Source organism: Dama dama, chromosome 1 (genome assembly GCF_033118175.1).
Source record: "Dama dama isolate Ldn47 chromosome 1, ASM3311817v1, whole genome shotgun sequence".
NCBI classification, from domain to species: Eukaryota; Metazoa; Chordata; class Mammalia; order Artiodactyla; family Cervidae; genus Dama; species Dama dama.
The window spans coordinates 74,466,134-74,493,436 of NC_083681.1; the positions used below are offsets into that span (position 1 = coordinate 74,466,134).

Sequence of the window (27,303 nt, forward strand, 5' to 3'; positions counted from 1 at the left end):
CTTGAGGTTGCATCGCTGGTCAGAGGAAGAATCCATCTGGACCTTTTGAGTACAAATCCTTAGAAAAGACCTTTGACCCTGGTAACCTCTCAGGGAGCTTGTAGGTGCAGGAAAAAAAAAAAAAAAAAAAACTCTGTATGGAGTGCAGAAAGCCTGGGAAGTAGAGCAGGGCCCGGGTCCGGGGGTGGGGAGGGTGCTGACAGCCGATTCTAAGATCTTCTCATGGATGGAGGAGGAGGAAGCAGCGTAGTCAGAAGATTTCAGAGGAGTTAAATTTTGAATGAGGGGTTAAGAGTGGAATGCTGCTCCTGGCAGATGGGGAATGACAGCCTCCTGCAGACACAGGAGGTGACAGGAGGGGCCGGTCGCAGGAGAAGAGGGAGGTGGGGGCCAGCAGGGGCTTCATAAAGTCTCCCGGCAAGGCTTGGAGAGAGGCAGAGGGAGGCGTATCGGCATCCCCATCAGGGATCGGTTTCACCCATTGCTTCTGAGACACGAGCTCAGCCCACACCAGCAACTCGCAGGAAAAGGGCTCAGGACCTGGCCGGCCACTGGGACACTGCCGGCCCAGAGCGCTCCCCTCTCAGCCTGACCCCCGAGGCTGCGCCTGGACCGTTCACTGTCCTCTCCATTCACTCTGCAAACCACGTCCGGCGCTTCCGGACCCTGGGGATGCACTTAAGAGCAACACGTGGTCCCGGGGGCACATGGGCTGGTGGGGGATACTGAGTCATAAGCCAGCACCAATGGCCCAGAATAGCCAAGGGAGGACCTGAGCGTGGGAGCAGCTAACCCCCTGGGAGAGGAGGTTGGGGAGAACTTTCCGGCAGAGCCGGTATCTGAGCCAGCCCTGAAAGGAGGAGAGGGCAAAAGATGAGGGAGAGCTCGCTGAGCAGAAGGGAAGGAAGGGTGTCCCAGGCAGAGAGGCTGCCAAGTGCCACCCAGACAGACAGGAAGAGACCCCCGCATGCTGACTGACAGAAGCACCTAGGGGTGGAGGGGGGGAGTGAGAGCGTAAACCCAGGGCAGGCTTCTGGGTCGGAACCCCAACCCTGCCCCTCCCTGGCTGCGTGATCACAAGCAAGTTATTCAGTCTCTTTGTCCCTCAATTTCCTGGTCTGTAAAATGTAGATGATATTACTTTTTATGACATGAAAAGAGATAGTATTTGTAAAACACTTAGGACCGTGTCTGGTACATAGTGAGGTGTGTATTTGTGAAGTAAAAAGTATGAAGGAGAAATGGGAGAGGAGGCTGAGAAGCCTGTTGACAGCCAGACCCACGTCTGCTTTCTGTTCCCTGGCAGTAGAGAGCCACTGAAAGATAGGTGGGCACTTGAAGGTGAAGTCTGGTGACAGCGGGAGGCTGGCTTGGAGGGGAGGCTCTGAAGGAATGAGTCAGACATTAATTCCACAAACGTTTGTCCAGGGCCTCCCGGGAGCCAGGCCCTGAGACAGGGACTCAGGGTGGAAGGAGACAGAGAGACTGGGGATGTTTCAGCAAGGAGCTCAGAGCTGGGGCCCCCCGACATCTGAGGCAGCCACTCTCCTACCCCCACCCCGCGCCCACATCCTCAGCTGGTGACCGCGTGGCACCAATCCCTGTGGCCCAGGTCTCATCTTGGGGAGCGTGGAGGGGGCGGAGGCACCCCTTTGGGAGAGGAGCCCCAGCTGTCACCACCTGGGTCCTCTGGAGAGGAGAGGGCCGCAGCTGCTAAGGACAACGGCTGCCACCATCCCCCTGGGCCCAGCGCAGAGAAGTAGGCGGCCCTTGTGGTCAGCCCTCGGGTGCGGTACCTGAGGTAGAGGAAGCCCTCCCGTTCCCTTAACTGGTCCCTGCCCCACGGAATTCCCAGTTCCTTCCTCCTCAGCTGATCAGTGGTAAACACTGGACGCGCTGCCAGACTCCGTGCTGGGCATGGCCCCTGCCCTCCCCCCACCCCACCCCCAGCCAGGGGCTTGTCCGGTGGGCAGGAGGAGCGAGACAGACAGATCTGAGCGGGTGCGGACCTCCAGGGGTCCCGTGGCAGGGCAGCCAGGTGGGCGCTGTGGAGTCATTCGGGGCAGTAATGCCCTGTTGGCTGGGGCAGCTGCCAGCAGGTGGGATTGTGATACGGGGTGGGGAAGGAGGCCAGTGTCCCAGGCAGAAGGTGTGTGTGGGCCAGGACACAGCAGTGAGCTCGAGCTCAGCCAGATCACGGGGCAGAGAAGAGCCTTGGGTAGAACCAAGGGCTGCGTCAGTGCATGGGAGGCTGCATTAGTGGCGCTCTGCAGAAGCACGCTTGCTAGGCTAGAGGCTTTAGAATTCATTCTGAATCAGGGGTTCCCAAAGTATGGTCCTGGGGGTGCCCTTGACCCTTTCAGGGGATCGTTGGGATCAAAACTATTTTCATGATAATACTTTCAAAGCTGCCCTGGTTTATGTCCTTTTCGCAGGGTTGATATTGGGACTCATGGTGTAGAAGCAGTGGTGGTAAAACGTGGTCTAAAAGCAATGGTAAAGCCATTGGAACCTTGGCATACACCAAGGCAGTGGCCCCATCGTAAACGCATAGCCACTGTATTCTTCACACTCACGGCAACAACAACAAAAAATGCCATAAATATATCAATTTTATAAAGCCTGGATCCTTGAGTGTACATTTTAAAAAATACTGTATGAAGAAATGTGAAATATACATGAGGCACTTTTGCTGCAAACCGAACTTTGATGGTTGTCTTGAAGAGCACTTTTATGACTGAGTTGCAGGCCCTACTAGTCACTTTTTTTTTTTTAAAGGAACACCATTTTAGCTTGAAAGGACACCTGACAGACAAAAACCCTTTAAACTTGGATGTTTAGCAGACATTTTCTCAAAAAAGAATGAAGTGAGCTTGTCACTTCAAAAACAGTGTTTGCTGCTGTTGACAAAATTTCAGCTTTTGAGCGAAAATTAGAATTTTGGAAACCTCGTTCCAGTATCTGGAGATCCGCCTAAGTCAGTAAACCGATGTTTTCCAGTGACCAGTGCTTAATGTTTCAAAATTCAGAATGCAAGATAGACCAGTGAAAAGTTCACTGATAACATTTCAGATCCCACATAACCACTAACCTTTAAGAAACTACCACTTGTGATATTTTGGTATAGTAGTAGAGAAGAATATCTGTAATTGCCTGAAAGGGCTATTAAAATACTCTTTCCTTTTCTTATTACTTGTCAGTATGAGGCAGAATTTTCTTCATATACTTCAGCCAAATTAACATATCACAACAGATTGCCTGCAGAGGCAGATATTAGAATCCAGATGTCTTCTATTAAGCTAGACATTAGAGATTTACAGAATTTAAACATGCCACTGTTGTCGCTACCTTTTTGTGTTGGAAGATAGAGCTTATTTTCCATAAAAATGTGTTATTTATATTAACATACTGGGCTTATTGTTTTTAATAATATTTTAATATATTTTAAATGAATAAATAGTATTTTAAACATTTCTCAATGTTGATTTCTAATATGAAAAAGTGAAAGTGTTAGTTGCTCAGTCATGTCCCACTCTTTGTGACCCCATGGACTATAGCCACTGTCCATGGAATTCTCCAGGCCAGAATACTGGAGTGGGTTGCCATTCTCTTCTCCAGGGGATCTTCCCAACCCAGGGATCGAACCCAGGTCTCTCTCCTGCATTGCAGTCAGATTCTCCACCATCTGAGCCACCACGGAAGCTAATATGGTCAACGTTAATAGCTGTAACTCTCAAAGAACACCTTTTGGGGATCTTCAGTAATTTGTAAGAATATAAGGGGGTCCTAGAACCAGGATGTTGGAGAGCTGGTGCTCTAGATTCTGAGGGCCAGGAGTGTAAACTGAGGGTTGGCATGCTGGGCTGGGTGGGTGTGACGTGGACCGGCTTCTTCTGGACCCGACAGGCCCCCTGGCAGGGCTGCGACACCCAGGATCTGGCGGCCCGGCTCAGCCCTTCAGAGCTGTGGGCAGTGACGGCCTCCTCAAGCCTCAGGTGCCCCGGTGGCTCAGCTGGGACCGAAATGTCACTTGCAGAGGGGGAGTTACAAGCCTCCCGTCTGCTAAACCTTGTGAAAAAGTGCCATGTAAGTTGTGAAACACTCCACAAGATATTTGTTTCTGTGGTTATTTTGTCTGGAGGCCGGTGCGTAGCTGTCTCAGATGCTTTCCCCAGACCCCGGAAAAACCTGTCCACGGGGAGCTAGAGGGTGTAGGGTGACCCCCGCCACGTCTCACCCCCCCCCACCCCCGCCTTCCTGGAGCTGAGACGGGGGCTGTGCTTTTGACCGGGCTGGCTGGATGGAGGGCAGGCTCCTGGGCTGTTGCCCTGCCAGCCTCTGGGGACGTTGGGAAGAGAAGCCTGGAAGCCAGGCTTGCGCCCATGTGTGCCCGCCCGGCCGCCCGCCCAGCAGCCGCTGCCTGCTTGCTCTGCTGGGAGAGGAAGTGCAGTCGGTTACCAATCGGGTTATTTTCATAACGGCTGTCTCAGGCTGGGGGGGGGGGGGGGGGGGGCGGGGAGGCGGGTAGGGAGGGGGAGGGGGCAGAGGAGCAGCCTCAGCAGCTCGCTCTCCAAACTAGGACTTGCTCAGCCGGAGGCCTGCAGCCCGGAGCTGGCGCTGCAGCGGGGCTCGCCTGCCCACGGGGACCCGGGCCCCCACCCGCCCGCTCTGCCTGCCACCTGAGGGCACCTCCCGCCTGCCACCCTGCCTTCCAGATCAGGTCAAAGGGGCTTCCCTCAACCCTCCCTTGCCTTCTGCTTCCTCCCTCTTGGACCTGTCGGGGTAGGGTTGGGGGGCAGGGTCCCCCAGGCACTGCTGTCCCCAGACCAGGCTCCTGGAGCTGATGGAAAGGGAATGGGAAGGGGTGGGGGTCTGAGCTGCTGTCCCCGAGCCAGGGCAGACCCCGTCGTGGTCAACATGACTGGCCTAGTCGCCCCCCTGTACCGCGCAGCTCTGGCCCACCTCTCCCACTGTGAAGTTTGCTTCGGTTTGGTTTTGGCAGGCTCTCCTTAGTGAGTGGAGACCTGGGCACCCTGCCTCAGCAGCCCCCAGGCAGGCCTCTCTTCCAGCCATCCCCACCCCCTCCCCTCGACCTCAGCCTTGGCGCTGGGGGAGCAGAGCCGCTGGGGCGGATTCTGACCTGCAGGCCCTGTTGTGGGGCTGCTGGAGGTGACCGCTGTGCCCCGTTGCCACCTTCAGCAGGACACGGGGCAGGGGGCCCACTCAGTGTGGAATGGCCGCTCTGGCTGAATCCCACAGGGTGGCCTGTGCCAGCACCCCGGGAGGCAGAGCAGTCCCTGGGGGCCCAGTCTGGTGCCAGGCGCAGAGGGCATTCGTTCCAGCGTGAGCAGACCCCCCACGCAGCCCAGGCTGCCAAGCTGTGTTCCTCATATGATGGGTGGTGGCCATCCTGGCTACTCCTGCTTCCCTTTCTGGGCTCCTACCTGCACCGTGCGTGCATGCTCAGATGTATCTGACTTTTGATGACCCCGTGGACTGTAGTCCACCAGGCTCCTCCATCCATGGGATTCTGCAGGCAAGAATACTGGAGTGGGTTGCCATGCCCTGCTCCAGGGGATCTTCCCATCCCAGGGATCGAACCCACGTTTCTTACGTCTCCTGCTGTGGCTGGCGGGTTCTTTACCTCTGAGCCACCTGGGAGCAGAGACAGACTCCAGTCGGTGGCACGACCACATGCCCAGGTGTCTGCTGTGGGTGTAGGCCCTGCCAAGCCCCTCCTCTCTGCCGGCTGTCGGCAGGTACTCTCTACTGTTATGTCATCCGAACCTCTCTCATATCAGAGCCTCTGGACTAGGTCGTTTCAGCCCTGTTTTGCAGATGAGAAAATGGAGGCTCCAAAAGGTTAGTCGTTCAACCCAAGAAAGCAGTGGCAGATAGAGGATTCCAAAGCTTGAAGCTAACATAGCGTGAGCCGGTCTAACTGGGAGATGAGGAGCCCTGTCCTTCCCAGCCAGCAGCTGATGGGGCTGGGGCACTTGTGTCCACTCACCCCGGGCAGCTGCCTGAGCTTGGCCACCTGCAGCCGCACTGTCTGCTGTTCCCCAGGGGTGCCCCGCCAGCTATCACCGTGCCCGTCTGCCACAGCACCCTCTGTCCTCCTCCCCAGGCTCCTAGCAGCCCGCTGGACGTCGACGGGGCCCCCGAGTCCTTTCCCAGCCCACCCGCTCCGGGTGTGACAGGCTTCCCCCCGGGCCCCCCGCCCAGGAGGCTGAGGGCAGCCATTTTTGCCCCGCCGTTGGTGTCAGAGCCCTGCGGGGCCTCCTCCGGTGACCTTTACACTACTGAGTGTGGTGTGTGGAAGCTGACAGAGCGTGAGGTGAGAGGAAGCTGCCGCCCAGGGCCGTGCCGTGGGCAGAGGCTGCAGGCGCAGGCAGAGGAGAGTCCGGGGCAGGCCTGAGAGCACGCCGGGCCTCGGAGCAGACCCAGGAGAGGCCTGGGCCGAGATAGGAAGTCAGGAGTCAGGCCTTTGCTGACCAGAGGACTGAGGTTTCTATGGCGACCAGAGGAACAGGAAGCCTGGGCCCCGGGGGGGAGGGGGTGTCAGAGCGCAGAGGCGTGGTCGCCTTAGAGGAGAGCTTGTCATAAACCGTCAGATCAGCCAGCTGACAGCCTCCTCCGACCGACAAGGAGACTGAGGCCCGAGTGGGAGCGGCTTCGCAGGAGGTCACGCGGCACCGGCCTGGCCCACCCCGCCCCCGCTGGCGGTGACCCCCGGGCCCGCTGGGGACCCAGGCGTGGGGGGAGCACCTCTAAGTCGCCCCCGTCTCCTGAGGCAGGTGAGCTGCAAGGCCTCTCTGCCTCCCCCCAGCCCCTCTTGGCACAGGCGCGGGGCTGGGCAGCCGGCAGGGTCCACCCTCTCCGCCACCCACAGGGCGCCTGCCGCACCTCCCCCCCAGTGACTGTGGCCTTTTGTTTTCTGGGTGACACTCGCATCAGGCGGTGTGTTCGGGTGACTAATCTCCTCCAGGCTGGGCAGCTGTCACAGGGCGGCCTGACCGGGCGGGCGGGGAAAGCTGACACCCTGGGGCAGTGCTGGCAAGCCAGGGCCCCTGGCCGCAGCAGGCCGCTGGGCCTCCAGGCTCCTTCTGCTGGGCGCGGTGCAGACCCTGCATCAGGCGGACCTGAGTTCAGGTCCCGCTCCTGCCCGTGACCAGCCGTGCGACCTTGGAGCCTGGGCCTGATCTCAAGCCGGTTTCCTCCTCTCTGTCACGGAGCCATTGATCCTGCCTGCCTCAGGGGTGGTAGTTAGGAGCGAGCGAGATGATGAGTGAAGGCGCTTGTCACGTAGTGGGTGATGGGCAGATAGACTACTGTTGTCATTATGGCACCTGAGTCCCAGCTCAAACCAGGCTTTGCCCTCAGGTCGAGGTGGGTTCCAGCCCCAGCTCCACACGGACTAGCTGTGCACGTTGGGCTAGTTATCTCCTTAGTCTCTCATCAGGAGCCAGGCATGATACAGTATCTATTCTTTAGGGTGCTGTGGTTTATAAAACCACATGCACATGTTTGCCAAGGACTTAGTACCCTGCCTGACACGCGTGGGCACTCAGCAAATGTCCGGCGGGACAGCACTGATTTTAGGCGGAAATCAGGAGCTCTTCTGCCATCCTCCCTGTTACCTGCAGAGGCTGGCAGATCGTAAGCGGCAGAGCTCTGGAGCCCGGCAGCCCCCAACACTGCTTCTGCAGGCATGGCTGCTTCCATGTCAGTACCCCTGCACGTGTCCATAGCCCTGGCCCTGGCCCTGACACTGCCTGCCCTGGCCCCCAAGTGAAGTGAAGTTGCTCAGTCATGTCCGACTCTGCGACCCCATGGACTGTAACCTACCAGGCTCCTCTGTCCATGGGATGTTCCAGGCAAGAGTACTGAAGTGGGTTAGCATTTCCTTCTCCAGGGGATCTTCCCGACCCAGGGATCAAACCCGGGTCTCCCACATTGTAGGCAGATGCTTTACTGTCTGAGCCGCCAGGGAAGCCAACCAGGGCAGTAGCAGATGGAGGCGGGAACGGGAGGGGTAGGCGCTGGCCACGCAGCCCAGCCCGGATTCCTCAAGCCCATCCTCCACCCTCAGGCCCACAGCTGACACGAATGTCTCTCCTGTCAGCCGCAGGCAGGGGTCCCATGGCTGTGACTCAGACCTCCCTGTGGCTGCCAGAGCCCAGGAGAGTACCTGATGGTGGGCACAGGTGTCCCTGGGCCCTCTGGAGGCATGGCCCCCGTGAAGCACACCAGGCTCCGTGCCCTTTCCCCATGTTAGGAGGGGTAAGAGTGCACGTGCTCCCCTCGGCCTGTGCAGAAGGGGCGACGGGGCAGACGAGCTGGCGAAGGAATCAGCCCGTGCTCAGACCAGGTCAAGGGAGGATGGCTCGAGCAAGCATGGTCCCCAGGACTCCTGCAGGACGGCGCTCCGGGTAGCTTAGTGTTGGGATTCTGAGCGTTGGGGCTTTGGGTCTTGGCCCCTAGGTCAAGGTGCAGTTCACGGGCTCCCTCAGCAGCCAGACTGGAAGGGTTTTCAGACATCGTCCAGCACTGTCACACATGGGCTGTCCATCCTGGGCCTCTTCAGAAAGGTGGGGCCCGGGAAGTGCTCCCGTCAGCCCCTTGGAGCAGGAGCGCACCCACACAGCCCAGAGGCGCGCTCGTGGCTCTCATGGCTCCCCGCACAAAGGCCCTCCGGTGGCTTCTCTCCCCGCCCTGTGCAGCTGCCCCTCCGGTTCTCAGGCAGGGGCGTGGGGTGAGTTCCCAGGGGCCTTCCACCCCGAGGCAGATGTCAGATGCTCTCCCTTTCTGGGGCCACGCTCAGCCTGGCCCCGAGTCTGGGGATCGTAGCAGGGCTGAATTTCCTTTCAGAGAGCCTCATTTTCTTACCATGCCTTGCTTTGTGGCGTGTCCCAGGAAGGGACACCTAAGCCTAACCTGCCCAAGGAGAGGAGAAGCCTTGCCCTCAGCCCCTCAGTGTCACATCTTTCTGCCTTTTCATGCTGTTCACGGGGTTCCCAAGGCAAGAATACTAAAGCGGTTTGCCATTCCCCTTTCCCCAGTGAACCATGTTTTGTCAGAACTCTCCACCATGACTTGGGTGGCCCTACACGGCATGGCTCATAGTTTCATTGAGCTGGACAAGGTTGTGATCCATGTGATCAGTTTGATTAGTTTTCTGTGATTGACTGTGGAAATCAATACTGAATATTCATTGGAAGGACGGATGCTGAAGCTGAAGCTGCAATACTTTGACCACAAGATGCAAAGAGCTGACGCATTAGAAAATACCCTGATGCTAGGAAAGATAGAAGGCAGGATGAAATGGTGGGATGGCATCACGGACTCAACAGACATGAGTTTGAGCAAGCCCCAGGAGATGGTGAAGGACAGGGAAGCCTAGTGTGCTGCAGTCCATGGGGTTGCAAAGAGTCAGACAAGACTGAGCAGCTAAACAACAGCCCCTCAGTCTGTTGTCTCCAGGCTCCCGGCTTCCTTTCTCTTTTCCTTTCCATCAGCTTCAGGCAAGGGACTTGAAGTCCTTTAGGCCAGAGCTTTGGGGATCTTGGTGCCTGGACAGGGGAACCCAGAAGGGTAGCTGGCAACCCCTCCTCCCCAGCGCTCCTGCGGCTGCAATGGGGCGGAATTGGGGAGCACCAGTGTATCCAACAGCGATGAGTGTGGGCTCCCCGCTGGGTCTTCTGGTACCCTCAGACTCCCCGTTTAAGGGGCTCAGAGGCCACAGAACACCCCCATTTCCTCCCAAGTGTCCCTTCTCTGCCCCAGGGGCAGAGGCTGAGACTGGGCGCCTGGACCTGGGATGGGCCCCGGCCTGGCCTGGCTCCTGATGTTCCCGGTCTCTGTACCCAACAGCCACCCACCCGCCCCTGCCATGGAGACCTTCATTAAGAGACACTTCCAGCGGAAGGCGCAGGGCCCTGGAGAGGGGACGCGGCGGCCCAGCGGCGTGGGGCTGCTCACGGGCAAGGCCCGGCGCCGCTCGCCGGCGGGGCAGGCCTCCTCCTCGCTGGCACAGCGGCGGCGCTCCAGCGCACAGCTCCAGGGCTGCCTCCTGGTCTGCGGGGTGGGGGCCCCGGTCCCCGGCCGCCGCCGGCGCTCCAGCACCGCACCCCCAGCCTGCAACCCCCGCTTCGCTGTGGAGGAGGTGCCCAGCCCGCCGCAGCCGGCCGTGGTGGCGCCCCGGCTTCTGGTGGCACCCCTGCTGTTGGCCGGGCTCGTGGGCATGGAGGAGGAGGAGGGCTTGCAGAAGGAGGATGTAAGGGCTGCACCACTGAGCGCTGCCCAGCCGGGCCCCGGGACCCCAGGGCCGCCCCCGCCCCGCGGCGCGCTGCCCGTGCCGCGCTGGCGCCGGCGCCGGGGCTCCTCCCACCTGCTGCCCGCAGATGTGGTGAAAGACCACGCACTCTGGGGCCTGCACGGTCACTACCGGCGCCTCAGCCAGCCACGGCCCGTGGGGCAGCACCCCAGCCCAGGGGGTCGAAGAGCCTCGGGCACCGCAGCCGGCCCCGGGATGCCCACCCGCGTGCGCCCGCTGTCCCGCCGGCGCCAGGTAGCCCTGCGGCGCAAGTCAGCCGGACCCCAGACCTGGAGTGCCCTGCTTGCGTAGGTATAGCTGCAGCCAGCAGGGCAGTGGTGTGACCTCCGGGGGGCTGGCCCGGGGGCCCCTGGCTCGGGAGCAGCTCTGGGCCAGGCTCGGAAGCCAGCAGGACTGCGAGGAGAGTCCAGTCTCCTCGGGGATCTTCTCAGAGCCGGGGGGCCTCCTGGGGGCCTCCTCTGCCCTTCCTGCCTTGACCCGGGATTGAGGTCAAGGTGAAGGCAGAGATCCCAGGCAAGGGAAGGAAGCTGTGCGCCCAGCTGGCCTCAGCCGCCGCCTCCTCCGCAGGAAAGCCATCACCAAGTCGGGCCTCCAGCACCTGGCACCCCCCCCTCCTGCTCCCGGGGCCCCGTGTAGCGAGCCCGAGAGGCAGATCCGGAGCACTGTGGACTGGAGTGTGAGTGGCCGGGAGCTGGGAGGGGTCGATGGGGACCAGTCCCTCGCGGGGGGTCGGAGGTCCTGCGGGCGGCTGCAAGGGGAGCCCATGGATCTGTGGGGTCAGGGCAGACCTCCTAGGGTGGCCACGTTCGAGCCAAGCCTTGAAGCCAACAGTGGGGAGAACAGGATGCCGTGAAGTAGACTGTGGGGGCGGGAGCAGGTTTGTCTTGGGAGAGGGACGGTAGGTGGGGCGCAGCAGGCGTACGCTGAGCGTGCTCTCCCGTCCTGCAGGAGTCTGCGACGTATGGGGAGCACATCTGGTTCGAGACCAACGTGTCCGGGGACTTCTGCTACGTCGGAGAGCAGTACTGCGTGGCCAAGATGCTGGTGCGTGAGCGGGGTGCGGCATGCTGCCCCCTGGTGGTGGAGCCGGGTCTCGAGCCCTGTAGGCCGGCCGTCCCAGGGGCAGGTGGGAACGAGGCTCTCACCTGAGCCGCCCCGGGGGGGCCTGCCCCCCGACGGCCAGAGGGACGGGACTGGAGCCTGAAGCCAGGGCTGGGGCTCCACAGTGCTCTCCCAGCGCAGCTGTGCCGGGGCAGGCGCAGGGCAGCACCCGGGCCAGGGTTAGCCGGTGCCTCAGGGACCTTCTGTTTCCCACAGCAGAAGTCAGTGTCCCGGAGAAAATGCGCAGCCTGCAAGATTGTGGTCCACACGCCCTGCATCGAGCAGCTGGAGAAGGTGAGCGTGGCTGCGCAGGCTTTCCTGCCCCTCCCCTCGGGGTGCTGAAGCCCTCACGGCACTCACGCCCGGGTCTCTATACACGCGTGTTCACATCACACAAACACCGCCGGCCAGGGGTGCCTCTCTGTACACGCGTGTTCACGTCACACAAACACCGCCGGCCAGGGGTGCCTCTCTGTACACACGTGTTCACGTCACACAAACACCACCGGCCGGGGTGCCTCAGTGCGTGTCGTTGTGAAAAAGCTAAGGACCCTGGAGCCGTAGTGCCTGCGTTTGCACCCCGGCTCCCCCTTCATCTGCTGCTGTGTCCCCGCTGCTCAGAACAAGCCTGGCGCAGAGCGAGGTTCATAAGACTGTTACTCGACAAGATGAAGTCACGAATGCTGGCTGAGATGCCATTTTTCATCAGTTCCCAAACTAACACTTAGAAGGGGCTGTGCCTTGCTGAAGCTTCGTACCTCGGCTCTGTCTGGGCCAGTCCTGTGTGGGCACTGAAGCCTGGCTCCGTTCCCTCCACGCCGCAGCTGTAAAGACCTTTTCCCGGGGACCAGTGTCCATGGAGTGGCTGCAGCTGGGGGCGCATTTGGGCCCCCGTGCTTCTAGGGAGGGAGAGAGAAGGACAGCTGGGTGAGTGGGTCCAGGCTGGGGGGTGGCGGCTGCCATGACCCTGCAGGACTCCCCACCAGCAGAAGCCCAGACCAGCGTAAGAGAAATCCTGTAGGACCAGGAATGGCTTGAACGAGGCTAACGTAGACGGCTTCCCCTTCTCCCCAACTCTGTACAGTGAAGTTTCCCTACAGTTTTCTGAGGACTGAAGCAGGGGCCCGGAGGAAAACAGACACGCATGTAGCCCCAAGTCCTGTAGATCGATCACACTGGCCTAAGGTGGAGATAAACCAGGGCTCCACAGATGGGCTGACGGTCTCCAAGGCCCAGTCCCCAAGCATGCACTGGGTTGCCTGCAGGTACCTGAGTTGGGAGAGCTGGAGGGCAAGGAAGATTACAGGACCAGTCAGCCTTGCTGCAGGTTTAGCGGGGAAGACAGACACAGAACTTGCTGTCTCCCTCATCCCGGAAGACTGGGCAGTGGAAGGGAGCTTCCCTCTGGCTAATGGAAAGGAGGAGGGATGCCGGAGGGCTTCTGAGAAGAGGTGTCTGGCGTTCTCAGGGCTCCCCGGATGCCGGGAGGCCTCTTCCCTCCTTTGTGAGGATGCCTCCGAGTGACACCTTCTGAAGGGGGTGGCCACGTGCCTGACCCCACGAAGGGCGGTTCTGACGTTTTGGTGGTCACTGCGTGTTCCACAGATAAATTTCCGCTGTAAGCCATCCTTCCGTGAATCGGGCTCCAGGAACGTCCGTGAGGTAAGCGCCCAGGGTTGTTAGGGCCCCGGGTCTCCTGAGCGGGCCCCTCGGCAGTGACTCCAGGGCGTCACCAGGCTTCCACCCCTCACTCATCGCAGTTTCTCTCCTCTCCTCTGCCAGCCAACCTTCGTGCGGCACCATTGGGTACACCGGCGGCGCCAGGATGGCAAGTGTCGGCACTGTGGGAAGGTGAGGGCCCGCCCAAGCAAGCCGGTCCTGGTCCCGGCAGCCCCGTGCCGCCCCAACCACGCAGAGTCCCGGGCCCATGCTCTCTGGCTGCCGCGCCTGCTCAGTCCCAGAACCCCCGGGTGCCTGGGCAGAGCGGGAGAGCAGGGAGGAAAGCCGCCTCCTCCAAGAGCAGCGTGTCTGGACTGCCCGGAAGCTGTGAGCAAGCCCTTCGAGAAGCATGGAGGCTTTTTCCCTCGCCAGCTCAGCCGGCGCATGTGGAGGGCCTCCGGGTGCCCAGCACAGGTCCCTGTCCTCCAGGCTGCAGAGCCCTCCCAAGCACGCCCCACAGCGGCCCAGGTTTCACTGAGCTGTCTTGTCCCCCCCAGTCCCATCCCCCAGGAAGTTCAGGCTCTGAGAGGTCTAGGGGTCTTGTCCCTCCTCTGTCGGTCCACCTTGAGTGTCCAGCACGTCGGGCACAGTAGGCCCTGCGGTGAGCCCGCGGAGGACGGACAGGGAACGACTCTGATGGTTGCCGCACACAGCTTTGAGAGCCTGGGTTGGGAAGGAGGGACCGGAGTTAGGCAGGAGTTATCTCTGGACCCCTTTCCAGCAGATGGTGCAGCTCACTTCAGAGACCCAGTCTGGCTCAGCCCCCATGACACTAGGGCCTCCTTTTATAGTTCTTTTCTTTAAAAAAAAAAAAATAAGTGCTCAGTTGCCCTGGGCAGAGAGACGTTGGCAGCAGAAAGGGGCCGGGCCTGCTGCTCTGGGCCCAGCCCCAGGGGCCCTCACCACCCTCTGCACCCCAGGGCTTCCAGCAGAAGTTCACCTTCCACAGCAAGGAGATCGTGGCCATCAGCTGCTCCTGGTGCAAGCAAGCAGTGAGTGCCGCTCCCCTGCCCGCAGGCTGTCCCCCGGGGCTGCGCAGGGTCCGGGCCGCAGGTCTCGGCCGGGCCCAGCTCAGCCCCGCCCCCCGCCCCCTCCAGTACCACAGCAAGGTGTCCTGCTTCATGCTGCAGCAGATCGAGGAGCCGTGCTCCCTGGGGGTCCACGCCGCTGTGGTCATCCCCCCCACCTGGATCCTCCGGGCCCGCAGGCCCCAGGTGAGTCCCGCCTGTGCCAGGACACCCCAACCCCCGCCACCCCTAGGGTCTGCCAGCCACCCTAGCCTCAACCGCTTTGTCACCCACACCCCCACTTCCCTCGCAGAACACCCTCAAAGCCAGCAAGAAGAAAAAGAGAGCATCCTTCAAGAGGAAGTCTAGCAAGAAAGGGCCTGAGGTTAGACGTGGGACCAGGCGGGCAGTGGGAAGGGGAACAGGAGAGGAGGGCCTGTTTCTTGGGACCCTGAGCCCCCGCCTGGAGCTGATGCTGCTGCCAGCTCAGCTGTTGCTGGGTCAGTTTGAGCTCTGGGGCCCCCAAGCAGGGTGAGAGGTCAGGTCCTCCTCTGGGGCCAGGCCCACTGTGAGGTCTGACTCCCCGGTGATACTCACGGGGGCACCCGGGGCACGGAGGACAGGGTGAGGGTCCACCAGAGCGGGAACCAGCCTTATAGGCTCTCTCTGTCTCCAAGGAGGGCCGCTGGAGACCCTTCATCATCAGGCCTACCCCGTCCCCCCTCATGAAGCCCCTGCTGGTGTTTGTGAACCCCAAGAGTGGGGGCAACCAGGTACGCACAGCATCCCGTCTCCTCTGAGAGCCTTGGGGAAGGGGTGGGGTCTAGCTCAGCCCCTCCCCCCAGCAGGTGTTCCCAGGTCCCCAGGTCAGCTTCTGCCCCATGATGCTGAGAAAATCCCCTTCTATCTCCACCTCTTGCCTCTTCCTGGGCCGGGTTCCCACAGCCACGCGCTTCCCACCTCAGCCCACCACCCCTGACTGCCTCCCCACTTTCCCTGTCCGTTCCTGGTCTCCCGCAGGGTGCCAAGATCATACAGTCCTTCCTCTGGTATCTGAATCCCCGGCAAGTCTTTGACCTGAGCCAGGGAGGGCCCAGGGAGGCGTAAGTACCTGCCAGGGCTCTGTGGGGACCGTGGCAAGGGCTGGCCTGGCGCGCTCTCGGGGTGCGGCTCACGGACCCTGACCCGGTGCCCATCCTCTGACCCCAGGCTGGAGATGTACCGCCGGGTGCACAACCTGCGGATCCTGGCCTGCGGGGGCGATGGCACAGTGAGTATTCCTGCCCTCCCCGGCTGGGCCAGGCCAGGGCTGCCCACTCTGACCTGGCCGCCTCCGCTCTGCCCGCTCCAGGTCGGCTGGATCCTCTCCACCCTGGACCAGCTGCGCTTGAAGCCGCCACCGCCCGTCGCCATCCTGCCCCTGGGCACTGGCAATGACCTGGCCCGCACCCTCAACTGGGGCGGGGTGAGCGCCCACGGACGGGGCAGGGAGCCGGGGGTGGGGGACCGGGGTGCCAGGGGAGGGCCCAGACCCCGGGGGAGCTCAGTTCCTGCCTCTCCGCCCCCCCGCCCAGGGCTACACCGACGAGCCTGTGTCCAAGATCCTGTCCCACGTGGAGGAGGGCAATGTGGTGCAGCTGGACCGCTGGGACCTCCGTGCAGAGCCCAACCCCGAGGCGGGGCCCGAGGAGCGAGACGAGGGGGCCACCGACCGGGTGGGTCAGCCGGGAAGGGGTGCTGGGGGTGTCTGGGGTCTGGGGCAAGTCTTCATGTAACCAAACTTCAGCATCTTCTCGGGAGGAGGGAATGGTGTGGTCTTCAGCTCATGAGAGAGCTGTCCGCAGCCTCTCGGCACACGTTACTGAGCGCCTGCCACCGCCAGGCAGCGCTGGTTCTCAGCAGCGAGCAGAACCAGGTCCTGGTGCGCATGAGGCCCGTCGGAGGAGGGTCGTGGGGGGGTGTGAGGCCTGGGAAGAGAAGCCAGGCTGCTTTGGTGTGCAGGCGCTCGGTGGGGCTCCCCAGGAGCTGAGAAGGCCGGGCCTCGGCCCCCTTTCTGCAGAGCTGGCTGTGGGGGGGGCGGGGTGCGTGCGGGAGCTCCTCATGCCTGTCCCTTGGCCCTCCTCCAGCTGCCTCTGGATGTCTTCAACAACTACTTCAGCCTGGGCTTTGACGCCCATGTCACCCTGGAGTTCCACGAGTCTCGAGGTGGGCGCGTCTTTGCTGAGGAGGCCTCGGGTGGTGGTGGTGGTGGTGGGACCCCAGGAGGGGCCCCGAGACGGCCAGACCTCGCCCCTGCCAGTACAAAGCGTTCGTCCGTCGTCAGCCCTCCCGCCCGAGCCCAGCTTGGAAAGCCCCAGCAGGCTCAGAGCAGCTGACTGTCCCCTATTTCTTGTCACCACCCAGAGGCCAACCCGGAGAAGTTCAACAGCCGCTTCCGGAATAAGATGTTCTACGCCGGGGTGAGTCTGGGGCCTGCCACCACGCCCCACCGTGGCCACGCCCACCTCTTCTCCCACCCATGCCCCCACCCACCCGTGTCCACCAGGCCTCAGGACCCCTGCACGGCAGCGGGAAGGACATGCCCCGTTACCAGATGGTGACGCCCTCTGTCTCCCACAGACAGCCTTCTCCGACTTCCTGATGGGCAGCTCCAAGGACTTGGCCAAGCACATCCGCGTGGTGGTGAGCGGGCTGTGCCCGCAGGCAGGGTGGGTGGGTCTGGCGGGAGGGAGACCCCCTGGATCCATAGGCCCTCAACCCCCTCCGCCCGTTCCTGCCTGCAGTGTGATGGGACTGACCTGACCCCCAAGATTCAGGACCTGAAGCCCCAGTGTATTGTTTTCCTGAACATCCCCAGGTGAGGAGGGGAGGGCGCGGGGGGGAGCCCTGCTGTCCCTGTCCTGCATGCCTGTCCTCTGAAGCCCGTTGCGGTGCCGTCCCCTCCAGGTACTGTGCGGGCACCATGCCCTGGGGCCACCCTGGGGAGCACCACGACTTCGAGCCGCAGCGGCACGACGATGGCTACCTCGAGGTCATCGGCTTTACCATGACCTCCCTGGTGAGTAAGCCAGCACGGGGCTCACCTGGAGCCCCAGGCCTGCTGGCCTGCCCGGCCCTGGCCCTGGCCCTGGCCCTGGCCCTGGCCCCAGGATGGAAGGGGATGCCTTCCCTGGTGGTTCAGTGGTTAAGAATCCACCTTGCGATGCAGGGGACACGAGTTGGATCCCTTCTGGGGACGTAGGATCCCACAGGCCTCAGGGCAACTAAGCCTGCGTGACAGAGCAGCCAGATAAATACAAAAAACGAAAAATAATGGAAGGGGGTCACCAGCCTCCTTTTCATTGGCCAGGACGGGAGAATTTGCCCTCACCTCCCTTCTCTGGCTGGGGTCTCACCCTCCTCTGCTGTCTGTCGGGTGGGGGATCACTCACTTTGTTCTCTGGCCTGGGAAAAGGAAAGCCTAGGGTCCTGCCGCCCCCTGGCCCCTGACCCTGAGCCTCCCATGCCCACAGGCCGCGCTGCAGGTGGGCGGGCACGGCGAGCGGCTGACGCAGTGCCGAGAGGTGCTGCTCACCACGTCCAAAGCCATCCCGGTGCAGGTGGACGGCGAGCCCTGCAAGCTTGCAGCCTCCCGCATCCGCATCGCCCTGCGCAACCAGGCCACCATGGTGCAGAAGGCCAAGCGTCGGAGCGCCGCCCCCCTGCACAGCGAGTGCGTCCCCCCCGCCCCGCCCACATGCCCGGGGCCCCAGAGACTCTGCCCCTCCCCAGCCTCAGTTTCCCCTGGGGCAGCTGGGGCGGGCGGTACGTGGTGTGATGCCTGGCGGGGACTGGCAGCTCGGGCAGGGCCCTTGCCGAGCGCCGTGTGGTCGCCCTGCCTGCAGCCAGCAGCCGGTGCCGGAGCAGCTGCGAGTCCAGGTGAGCAGGGTCAGCATGCACGACTATGAGGCCCTGCACTATGACAAGGAGCAGCTCAAAGAGGCTTGTGAGTGGCAGACGGGGCGGGGAGGGGGCGCTGAGGGGCGGGGCCCGGGCTGGGGTGCAGCCAGCTGCTGACGGCCGCCCTGTCCTCCAGCCGTGCCACTGGGCACCGTGGTGGTCCCCGGAGACAGTGACCTGGAGCTATGCCGCGCCCACATCGAGAGGCTCCGGCAGGTGAGGGGTGGGGCCCGGGCCTGCCCACAGGGGCCCCCACCAGCCCAGGTTCTGGTGGCCTCCAGCCCCGGCCTCTGCCTCTCTTGCCAGGAGCCCGAAGGTGCTGGAGCCAAGTCCCCGATGTGCCAGAAACTGTCCCCCAAGTGGTGCTTCCTCGATGGTGAGTGGCCCCCAAAGGGCTGGGGCCTGCCTCCTCCCTTGGCAGTCCTGGGGGGGGGGGTGGCGGCAGGAGACCCAGGCCTGGACAGGGGGCCACCTTCCTCAGCCAGCCCTCTCTCCACAGCCACCACTGCCAGCCGCTTCTACAGAATCGACAGGGCCCAGGTACGCACTCAAGATCTGCTCTGGAAACCGCTGGCTCTGGGCCCCGTGGCACCTGTCCTGCTTGGCCGCCCTGCACGGCCGGGTACACCCGTGTCTGCCGATGGGCAGTGCACAGGGACGGTGCTGACGGCGGGGAGCTGGACTCGCGGGGTTGGGTTGTGGGGGAGCCTCAAAGCACAGGCGTCTTCCAGCCAGACACAGAAGGAAAGGCGCTTTGGGTCAGAGGCCGGGCACCCAGGAAAGGCTTAGCTGTGGGAAGGGGCTGCAAGCTGGTGGGCCCCCTGTGCAAGGTCAGGGGCTCCAGGGCAGGAGGGGAGAGGAGGGGGCTGGGGTTGGGGTGGGGGCTGGCAGGGCCCAGGCCTGGCTGCCCTGTCAGTGCTCCACCTCACAGCTGCAGCTTCTCCAGGTCTGCTGGCCTGGCGTCCCTCTGCACCCCCATCGGCTGCCCTGCAGGGCCCTGACCCTCAGCCCAACCTTCCCCCCCAACCCCGTAGGAACACCTCAACTACGTGACCGAGATTGCACAGGACGAGATTTATATCCTGGACCCTGAGCTGCTGGGGGCATCTGCCCGGCCTGACCTCCCCACCCCCACATCCCCTCTCCCCACCTCGCCCTGCTCCCCCACATCCCGGTGAGTCCCGAGCCTCAGCCAACCCTCCCCCCCCTACCCCAAAGGGCAGCTGACTGAACCCCCCAACCCCGGCCGCAGCCAGGCCACGAGCCCTCTGCCCCACCAGCCACCATCCACCCTGCTGCGGTGGCCAGAGACCCAGGCTCCATTCCGGCCACCCCCACCCTCGTCAGAGCGCCCTGCAGCCCCCCGGCCTCCTGCTCTCCCCCAGCACCCTGTGGGCACGTGCCCTGCCCTGCTCCCTTCACTGGGCACCGGCACCCTCTTCCACCACTGCAGTGCAACCTCACTCACCTGTCCGATCTTTGCTGCCTCCTTTGCCCACCTCCGGACTTGTCCCTGCCTCCCCGATCTTCACCCTCCACTCACGTCTCAGCTTGGGTGTGCCTTCTCCGCAGTCTCTTGGGAGCCCCCCCTGAAGTTGCTGTTCCATCACACCACCCAATCTCCTGTTCTTCCACACTTCCTGCTGTTCCAGAACACTTTGTTTACTCGTTTGTCTGACTTTGTCTCTCTGACTAGAATGTAAGCTCCCTGAGAGCAAGCTCTCCACCTGTCCTGTTCATGGCTGTGTTGCTGGTGCCTGGAACAGCACTTGACATGCAGGAGGCACTCAATAAACTGTTGAATGAACCAAGGGCGCCCGGGTTGGGGCTGGGGAGGCAACAAGCTGGGCCTGTGCTGTAGCCATGTCACCCTGTCACATCTCATCCTGTCACATCCTGCCACATCTCACCCTGTCACCCCGTCACATCTCATCCTGTCACATCCTGTCACATCTCATCCTGTCACATCCTGCCACATCTCACCCTGTCACCCCATCACATCTCATCATGTCACCCCATCACATATCCTGTCACATCTCGTGTCACCCTCTCACATCTCGTGTCACCCTCTCACATCTCATGTCACTGACATCTAGTGATGTCACCCCGTCACATCTCACCCCGTCACATCTCACCCTGTCACATCCTGCCACATCTCACCCTGTCACCCCATCACATCTCATCATGTCACCCTGTCACATATCCTGTCACATCTCGTGTCACCCTCTCACATCTCATGTCACCTGTCACATCTCATGTCACTGACATCTAGTGATGTCACCCCGTCACATCTCATGTCACCCTGTCATCTCGTGATGTCACCCCGTCACATCTCATGTCATCCCATCACATCTCATCCTGTCATCCCATCACATCTCATCCTGTCACATCTCATGTCACCCTGTCATCTCGTGATGTCACCCCGTCACATCTCATGTCACCCCATCACATCTCATCCTGTCACATCTCATGTCACCCTGTCATCTCGTGATGTCACCCCGTCACATCTCATGTCACCCCATCACATCTCATCCTGTCACATCTCATGTCACCCTGTCATCTCGTGATGTCACCCCGTCACATCTCATGTCACCTGTCACATCTCATGTCACTGACATCTAGTGATGTCACCCCATCACATGTCACCCTGTCATCTCATGATGTCACCCCGTCACATCTCATGTCATCCCATCACATCTCATCCTGTCATCCTGTCACATCTCATCCTGTCACATCTCATGTCACCCTGTCATCTCGTGATGTCACCCCGTCACATCTCATGTCATCCCATCACATCTCATCCTGTCATCCCGTCACATCTCATCCTGTCACATCTCATGTCACCCTGTCATCTCGTGATGTCACCTTGTCACATCTCATCCTGTCACATCCGGTCACATCTCACCCTGTCGCATCTCATGTCACCCTGTCATCCCGTGATGTCACCTTGTCACATCTCATCCTGTCACATCCGGTCACATCTCACCCTGTCACATCTCATGTCACCCTGTCATTTCGTGATGTCACCCCGTCACATCTCATGTCACCCCATCACATCTCATCCTGTCACATCTCATGTCACCCTGTCATCTCGTGATGTCACCCCGTCACATCTCATGTCACCTGTCACATCTCATGTCACTGACATCTAGTGATGTCACCCCATCACATGTCACCCTGTCATCTCATGATGTCACCCCGTCACATCTCATGTCATCCCATCACATCTCATCCTGTCATCCTGTCACATCTCATCCTGTCACATCTCATGTCACCCTGTCATCTCGTGATGTCACCCCGTCACATCTCATGTCATCCCATCACATCTCATCCTGTCATCCCGTCACATCTCATCCTGTCACATCTCATGTCACCCTGTCATCTCGTGATGTCACCTTGTCACATCTCATCCTGTCACATCCGGTCACATCTCACCCTGTCGCATCTCATGTCACCCTGTCATCCCGTGATGTCACCTTGTCACATCTCATCCTGTCACATCCGGTCACATCTCACCCTGTCGCATCTCATGTCACCCTGTCATCCCGTGATGTCACCCTGTCACATCTGCTCTGTTTGCAGGTCACTGCCAGGGGACGCTGCGCCCCCTACAGGTGAGGCCTCTCCCTGCAGGGCCCCTGCTTTCTCCCTGGTCAGATGACCCAGGCTCAGTGGGGTGGGGTGGGGCCAGGTGGAGCCCATACACAGCCTCACACCAACATAGCTATAGTCACGTTTGCCACAGCCATCGGTACACGTGCCCCTCAGGCCCGCTTTGCACAATAATACATCACACACGTCTTCACGCACTGACGTGAGCCAAGGCCTCCCATGCCAGAGTGTAACAGGCTGCTGTTCCGAGCAGGTGAAGAGCTCATCGAGGCTGCCAGGAGGAACGATTTCTGTAAGGTAGTAGTGCCAGGCTCGGGCTTCTTCCCCTTGGCAGCCCTAGCAGGGCCCAGGAAGTGGGGCCTCTGGCTGGGCCGGGAGCTCCTCGGTCGAGGTGCAGTCATCTGTCATGACCTGGCCCTCTGGGGGGGGGGGGGGGGGGGGGTCTCCATGTGATTGTCCCAATCTGCCCCGCCCCACCCACAATCATTGTCCCTCCATAGGGGCTTCCTAGCTCAGTCCGTCTGTCCCCAGAACTGCGAAAGGAGCAAGTCTTAGAGGAACCACTGGCTTCAAGGCTCCCAGGGAATCGAGGGGCACCTGGGATGAGAGATGCCCAATGTCTCTCCCTTGCATTCCCAAAAGACCCCCGTAGACCTCAGGGAGCCTGGGGCCTGTGTGAGTTGGAGGGGCATTTCTGTGGTTGGAAGGAGGGTGGTCTCGAGGCGCCCCAGCTTTGCCCTGCCTCCTGCCCTCAGCTCCAGGAGCTGCACCGAGCTGGGGGCGACCTCATGCACCGTGACGAGCGGAGCCGCACGCTCCTGCACCATGCGGTCAGCACCGGCAGCAAGGAGGTGGTCCGCTACCTGCTGGACCATGGTGAGCTGTGCCCCGGGGGCTACCGGGGCTGGGGGGAGGCTGCCGGGCCTCTCTGACCTCCCCCTCCCTCTTCCCCAGCGCCAACTGAGATCCTTGATGCCGTGGAGGAAAAGTGAGTATCTGGGCAGGGCAGGGCAGGACCCGTTACCCTGGAAACCACCCAGGTTCCATCTAGCCCTTCTGTGTGGATCCTGTCAGAGCCCGTAAAACTGTTCCTGGCCACATCTGTCGCCCTCTGGGCCACCCCCCCACCCCCCCACCTTGCCCAAGGACCCCACACGTCCTGCCCCTTCTGATGGCCCCTGCGGAGACAGGAAGGCCCAGAGGACTGGATGGGGTTCACAGCCAGCCCCTGTCCCCCAGCGGGGAGACCTGCCTGCACCAGGCAGCGGCCCTGGGCCAGCGCACCATCTGCCACTACATCGTGGAGGCCGGGGCCTCGCTCATGAAGACCGACCAGCAGGTGAGCAGAGGGACAGGGCGGGCACGGAGGAATCCACGCAGACACAGAGCTACCCTTCCCCAAACTCCGCCCGTGGGAGAGGGGGCTCCAGGGGAGGGCAGCCTCAGGGGATTCAGAGCTGGCCTTCAACACAGCCCGGACCCCAAGCCTGAGCCAGAAGAAGGCGGCTCCTCGCGAGGGAAGCGCCCTGTCTTCTAGTCTGTCAGGGCCAACAGGCTCCTGAGATGACGGCAGCTACCCCCCCACACACCCCCATCCAGGGCGACACTCCCCGGCAGAGGGCTGAGAAAGCTCAGGACACGGAACTGGCCGCCTACCTGGAGAACCGGCAGCATTACCAGATGATCCAGCGGGAGGACCAGGAGACGGCGGTGTGAGGGCCGGCCAGCCCCCTCCTGGCCACCACACTGCTGCATTCCAGTCAGATGGCCGCAGAGGGACCCGGGCCCCAGGGAAGGAGCCGCGTGCTGCTCCCTGAGGAGCTGCCCAGACCTAGGGCTGGACTCTAAGGAGCTGGGGGAGTCCCACCCCGTCCCCTGAGGCTGCAGCCTAACCCGGAGGGAGGCTCACAGGGGACCAGGAAACTGGACTGGGCTGGGCTGGGCAGGCCCGGGGCAGGGGGGATGGGGGTGGCATTGGGGGCCCTGGGGTTCAGGGGCCGCAGCCGCGAGGGCAGAGACCCCGTGAGGGAGCCCCCAGAAAGAGGCTTCTTAAGCCTCCCAGCCCTTTGGGACTGTCACTCTGAGGCTCCTGGGAGCTCAGCCCCCTCTCCTGCCCTGACCCCCCACCCACCCGGGGTCTTTTGCTGCATCTGCCTGCCCGCCGCCCTGCTTAGCACCTCCCCTGTGACCCTCCTCCCAAACACAGTCATTTCACCTCCGACTCTGTGGCCTGGGGGTTGGGATGGGGCTCTCTCGTGGTGACATGTTTACAGCTGGGTGTGACTCAGTAAAGTGTATTTTTTTTTCTTTTCTGCTTTTCTTTTTTGGGGGGCGGAGTGGGGGGTGTTCCTGAAGCAGTGGGATCTGCTGGGTTATCCGCAGGGTGGGGTACTGGACGCGTGAACGCAGACCCATTTCAGGGGCTCCTGATTCCCGTTCGGGGGTGGGGTCTGAGGGCCTGCCCGGGACCTGACCTCGGCCAGGCTGCCGGGCTCGCAGGGGCCGGGGGAGGAGCCGATTTCTTCCTGCTTCCCGCTTCCCGCTGGGATGATAACAATGAAAGTGAAAGAGGTGGGGCAGGGGCCAGGCCTGGTTTCTTGGGCCCGGTGGCCCCGTGGCTGGGCAAGCCCCCTCCCCCCTGGCCTCCACCGCTCTGGCTCCTACGGGGACCTGAAGAGGCGATGCCCGAGGTCCCAGCTCACAAGGGGTGGGCATTTGCAGCCGCTGCCGGGCCGGATCTGGAACTTCTCAGACGGCTCCTGTCTGCTCTTAAGTCTTAACCAAACCCCGGCCTGCGGGCTCCTCCTTCCTCAACTCCCCCCGCCCCCCGCGCGCCCCCTCCAACCTGCGCTCCCAGAAAAGCGCAGCGGCCTCCGCGCTCCTCGCCCCCCAACCCGGGCGCTGTTCTGGGGTTCCCCTGCGAACCCCTCCGCAACACGGAGCAGAGCATCTCCCTGCGCACTTGGTGAAGCCGGCCGAGGCGGGGGCTGGTGCTCCTTCCCCAGCATCTAAGGGCCGCTGAGAGTCCAGCGGGTCCAGGGAGATGGAGGGGGGACTAGGGGTTCATCACTGCACCCACCCGGGGCTCGGCGGACAGAGCCGCACACCGGCTCGAACGCGGGACCCACGCCGGGACCTGTGACACACCCGCGGCTCCGTACCCACTCCTGGCCTCCACCTAAGGCTCCGTGGCCGCGGAGGGAAGCGGGCGTCCAGAGGGAAAGGGGGCGGCAAACCGGGGCTGGGGTTAGGGAGCGCCAGACTGGGGCGCGGGGAATGGAGCGCGAGGACCCGACGGAGGCCCGGGGCCGGGAGAGCCCGGGATCGGAGGGTGGGGGGCCCAGGAGCGCCGGGCGTCTGAGAGCCGCGGGCAGGGGCCGGGTGAGGCGAGGGTGTGGGGCGAGCGGCGGGAAGAGGCGGGTAGGGGCGCGGGGAGGGAGGGGAGGCGGGGACGCCGGGGTCGGGGGGCGGTGCGGGTTTGAGGGGAGGGGGCGGGGCAGGTCCTTCCTCGGTGGGGGGGAGGGGGCGGGGGCCCATGTGACCGGCTCAGACCGGTTCTGGAGACAAAAGGGGCCGCGGCGGCCGGAGCGGGACGGCCCGGCGCGGGAGGGAGCGAAGCCGCGCGCGCGGGCAGCGAGCGAGTGAGCGTGCGGGGCCCCGGAGGGCGCGCGGCGGCTTCGGGCCCCCCAGCCGCCTGCCCATCTGGGGTCCGGAGGCGGGGAGGGGGTCCGAGCTGCGTCCCGGGCTCCAGAAGGCCCCCGGGGAGATTCCTCCTTCTGTGCGCCCGGGCTGGCGGCGAGAGGCCAGACCCCCCAAGTCCGCCGCCACCGCAGTAGCAGCCCGACCCTTTGGGCCTGGCCTGGGAACTGGGGCAAAGCGGGGAGGGGAGGCTGGTCTACGCCGGCGGCCTCCGGCGGGGGGGACTCTGACCCGTGCTCTCCCCTCAGGATGCAGCGCCGAAGCTTCCTCCTCCTCGCCCTCCTCGCCCTCCTGGCGCTCACCTCCGCGGTGGCCAAAAAGAAAGGTGATTCGGCGGGGGCGGGGGGCGGGGGCGGGGGGCTGGGGGGGCCGGAGCCCAGGAAGGGTGAGTCCTAGTCCGGGTCCTGAGCTCTGCTCCCCTGCGTTGCAGACAAAGTGAAGAAGGGAGGCCCGGGGAGCGAGTGCGCCGAGTGGACCTGGGGGCCCTGCACCCCCAGCAGCAAGGACTGCGGCGTGGGATTCCGCGAGGGCACCTGCGGGGCCCAGACGCAGCGCATCCGGTGCCGGGTGCCCTGTAACTGGAAAAAGGAATTTGGAGGTGAGGTGGGGTGCCCGCGGAGGGTAGGCAAGGGGCCCAGCTTCACGGGCCCCCTCACAGGCTGCCCAGCCCTGACTTCCCCCGCGCTCTCCCGCCAGCCGACTGCAAGTACAAGTTTGAGACCTGGGGGGCGTGTGATGGCACAGGCACCAAAGCCCGCCAGGGGACCCTGAAGAAAGCGCGGTACAATGCCCAGTGCCAGGAGACCATCCGGGTGACCAAGCCCTGCAGCCCCAAGACCAAAGCCAAGGCCAAAGGTTAGCGACGGGGTTGTCACGGGTGGCTGCCCCCACCTGTGAAGGCAGTGGTGAAGCTGCCGTCTGTGGATACTGGCCAGTGACTTCTTGATGTCTACACTGTCTTTCTGTAGGCAGAGATACCTTAGGTGGGTGGTACTGAGAGCTCTGCAGATGGAGTTTGGGAGGTTGAAACTCTGGCTCAAATAAGAACCAAGTCAATGGTTCTGTTGGAGCCTTTGGCTTAGGACCCAGGGTAGTGGGCCTGGAAGGGCCTGGCTTTGTCATTTCCCAGCAGGTGGGGGCAGTTTCTAGCTGGGAAGGACTCCTTACTTCTCTCTCCCTTAGCCTCCTTCCCGAGTCCCAGCAGCCCTGGAGGCCAACCAGGCAGAGGGGCATATGCCCACTTCTCAGGTGAGGGGACTGAGGCTGTGTTCCAGGGCTGCTGGGACTAGGACTGAGGACGGGAAACTGGGAGGTTTTCCGATTTTCCAGCGAAAGTCTAAGCCTGGGGAGTGAGGAAGGTTCCAGGGCGTCACAATGGCTGCCCTGGCCCAGGGGCTTCCCGGCGGGCTGATGGAGAACCACCAGGGGGCAGAATTTTGTTTTCTCTAATGTGCGTGCTGCAGGGAGGGGGCGGGGGTCTCCACTGGGTCACCGAACCCTGCTAATGCAGTGTTTCTTGTTTTACAGCCAAGAAAGGGAAAGAAAAGGACTAGCGGCCAGGCCCCGATGCCAAGGAGCCCCGGCTTCACCCGGAGGCCTGGCCCACGCCCTTCCTCCACAGGCTCAAGATGTTACCCACCAGTGCCTTCTGCCTCCTCGTTAGCTTTATCAATCATGCCCTACTTCTTCCCTTTCACTTGCCCACATCACCCCAAGTGCCCGAAGTGGGGAGGGACAAGGGATTCTGGGCAGCTTGAGTCCCCCCCACAAAGGGATTTGATTCCCCTGTACCCACTTTTCTTTTTCCCCCAACTGGATGCCATTACTAAGAAATAAATAAAATAAATATCATTTTGTTCCCAATAAAAGCTTTTCTTTTAATATATAAAA

The 27,303-nt window shown here is 62.1% G+C and overlaps 2 protein-coding genes across 13 annotated transcripts in view; both read left to right on the plus strand.

Moving 5' to 3' along the window:
• Positions 1 to 24,021, plus strand: part of DGKZ (diacylglycerol kinase zeta) — a 44,184-nt gene extending 20,163 nt beyond the window's left edge. For 3 of the 9 annotated variants that reach the window (XM_061152713.1, XM_061152733.1, XM_061152741.1), the window contains exons 2-31: positions 10,904 to 11,012; positions 11,285 to 11,380; positions 11,654 to 11,731; positions 13,043 to 13,099; positions 13,220 to 13,288; positions 14,077 to 14,148; positions 14,254 to 14,370; positions 14,477 to 14,548; positions 14,841 to 14,936; positions 15,184 to 15,266; positions 15,373 to 15,433; positions 15,515 to 15,628; positions 15,738 to 15,878; positions 16,290 to 16,368; positions 16,567 to 16,622; positions 16,783 to 16,845; positions 16,947 to 17,020; positions 17,110 to 17,221; positions 17,676 to 17,875; positions 18,048 to 18,148; positions 18,239 to 18,318; positions 18,409 to 18,478; positions 18,602 to 18,642; positions 19,137 to 19,276; positions 21,685 to 21,716; positions 21,968 to 22,011; positions 22,470 to 22,590; positions 22,669 to 22,702; positions 22,954 to 23,053; positions 23,314 to 24,021. In XM_061152713.1, the coding sequence (XP_061008696.1) occupies positions 10,904 to 11,012; positions 11,285 to 11,380; positions 11,654 to 11,731; positions 13,043 to 13,099; positions 13,220 to 13,288; positions 14,077 to 14,148; positions 14,254 to 14,370; positions 14,477 to 14,548; positions 14,841 to 14,936; positions 15,184 to 15,266; positions 15,373 to 15,433; positions 15,515 to 15,628; positions 15,738 to 15,878; positions 16,290 to 16,368; positions 16,567 to 16,622; positions 16,783 to 16,845; positions 16,947 to 17,020; positions 17,110 to 17,221; positions 17,676 to 17,875; positions 18,048 to 18,148; positions 18,239 to 18,318; positions 18,409 to 18,478; positions 18,602 to 18,642; positions 19,137 to 19,276; positions 21,685 to 21,716; positions 21,968 to 22,011; positions 22,470 to 22,590; positions 22,669 to 22,702; positions 22,954 to 23,053; positions 23,314 to 23,430 (2,629 nt within the window). In that variant the 3' untranslated portion in view covers positions 23,431 to 24,021. Of the gene's footprint in view, positions 1 to 4,592; positions 4,721 to 6,905; positions 10,624 to 10,903; positions 11,013 to 11,284; positions 11,381 to 11,653; positions 11,732 to 13,042; positions 13,100 to 13,219; positions 13,289 to 14,076; positions 14,149 to 14,253; positions 14,371 to 14,476; positions 14,549 to 14,840; positions 14,937 to 15,183; positions 15,267 to 15,372; positions 15,434 to 15,514; positions 15,629 to 15,737; positions 15,879 to 16,289; positions 16,369 to 16,566; positions 16,623 to 16,782; positions 16,846 to 16,946; positions 17,021 to 17,109; positions 17,222 to 17,675; positions 17,876 to 18,047; positions 18,149 to 18,238; positions 18,319 to 18,408; positions 18,479 to 18,601; positions 18,643 to 19,136; positions 19,277 to 21,684; positions 21,717 to 21,967; positions 22,012 to 22,469; positions 22,591 to 22,668; positions 22,703 to 22,953; positions 23,054 to 23,313 lie in introns of those variants that run through there. The other 6 variants (XM_061152723.1, XM_061152751.1, XM_061152703.1 and 3 more) reach the window with 5 other exon arrangements.
• A 196-nt stretch (positions 24,022 to 24,217) lies between these two features.
• MDK (midkine) lies at positions 24,218 to 27,303 on the plus strand. Of its 4 annotated transcripts, none has more exons than XM_061152772.1 (6): positions 24,218 to 24,421; positions 25,662 to 25,738; positions 25,844 to 26,011; positions 26,110 to 26,268; positions 26,596 to 26,661; positions 26,941 to 27,303. In XM_061152772.1, exons 1-6 carry the CDS (start codon positions 24,396 to 24,398, stop codon positions 26,964 to 26,966), a joined length of 522 nt encoding a protein of 173 aa, XP_061008755.1. In that variant the 5' UTR covers positions 24,218 to 24,395; the 3' UTR covers positions 26,967 to 27,303. The 4 variants fall into 4 exon arrangements, with proteins under 4 accessions (XP_061008755.1, XP_061008781.1, XP_061008772.1 ...); XM_061152789.1 differs by lacking the exon at positions 24,218 to 24,421 and adding an exon at positions 24,551 to 24,679; XM_061152782.1 differs by lacking the exon at positions 24,218 to 24,421 and adding an exon at positions 25,270 to 25,355.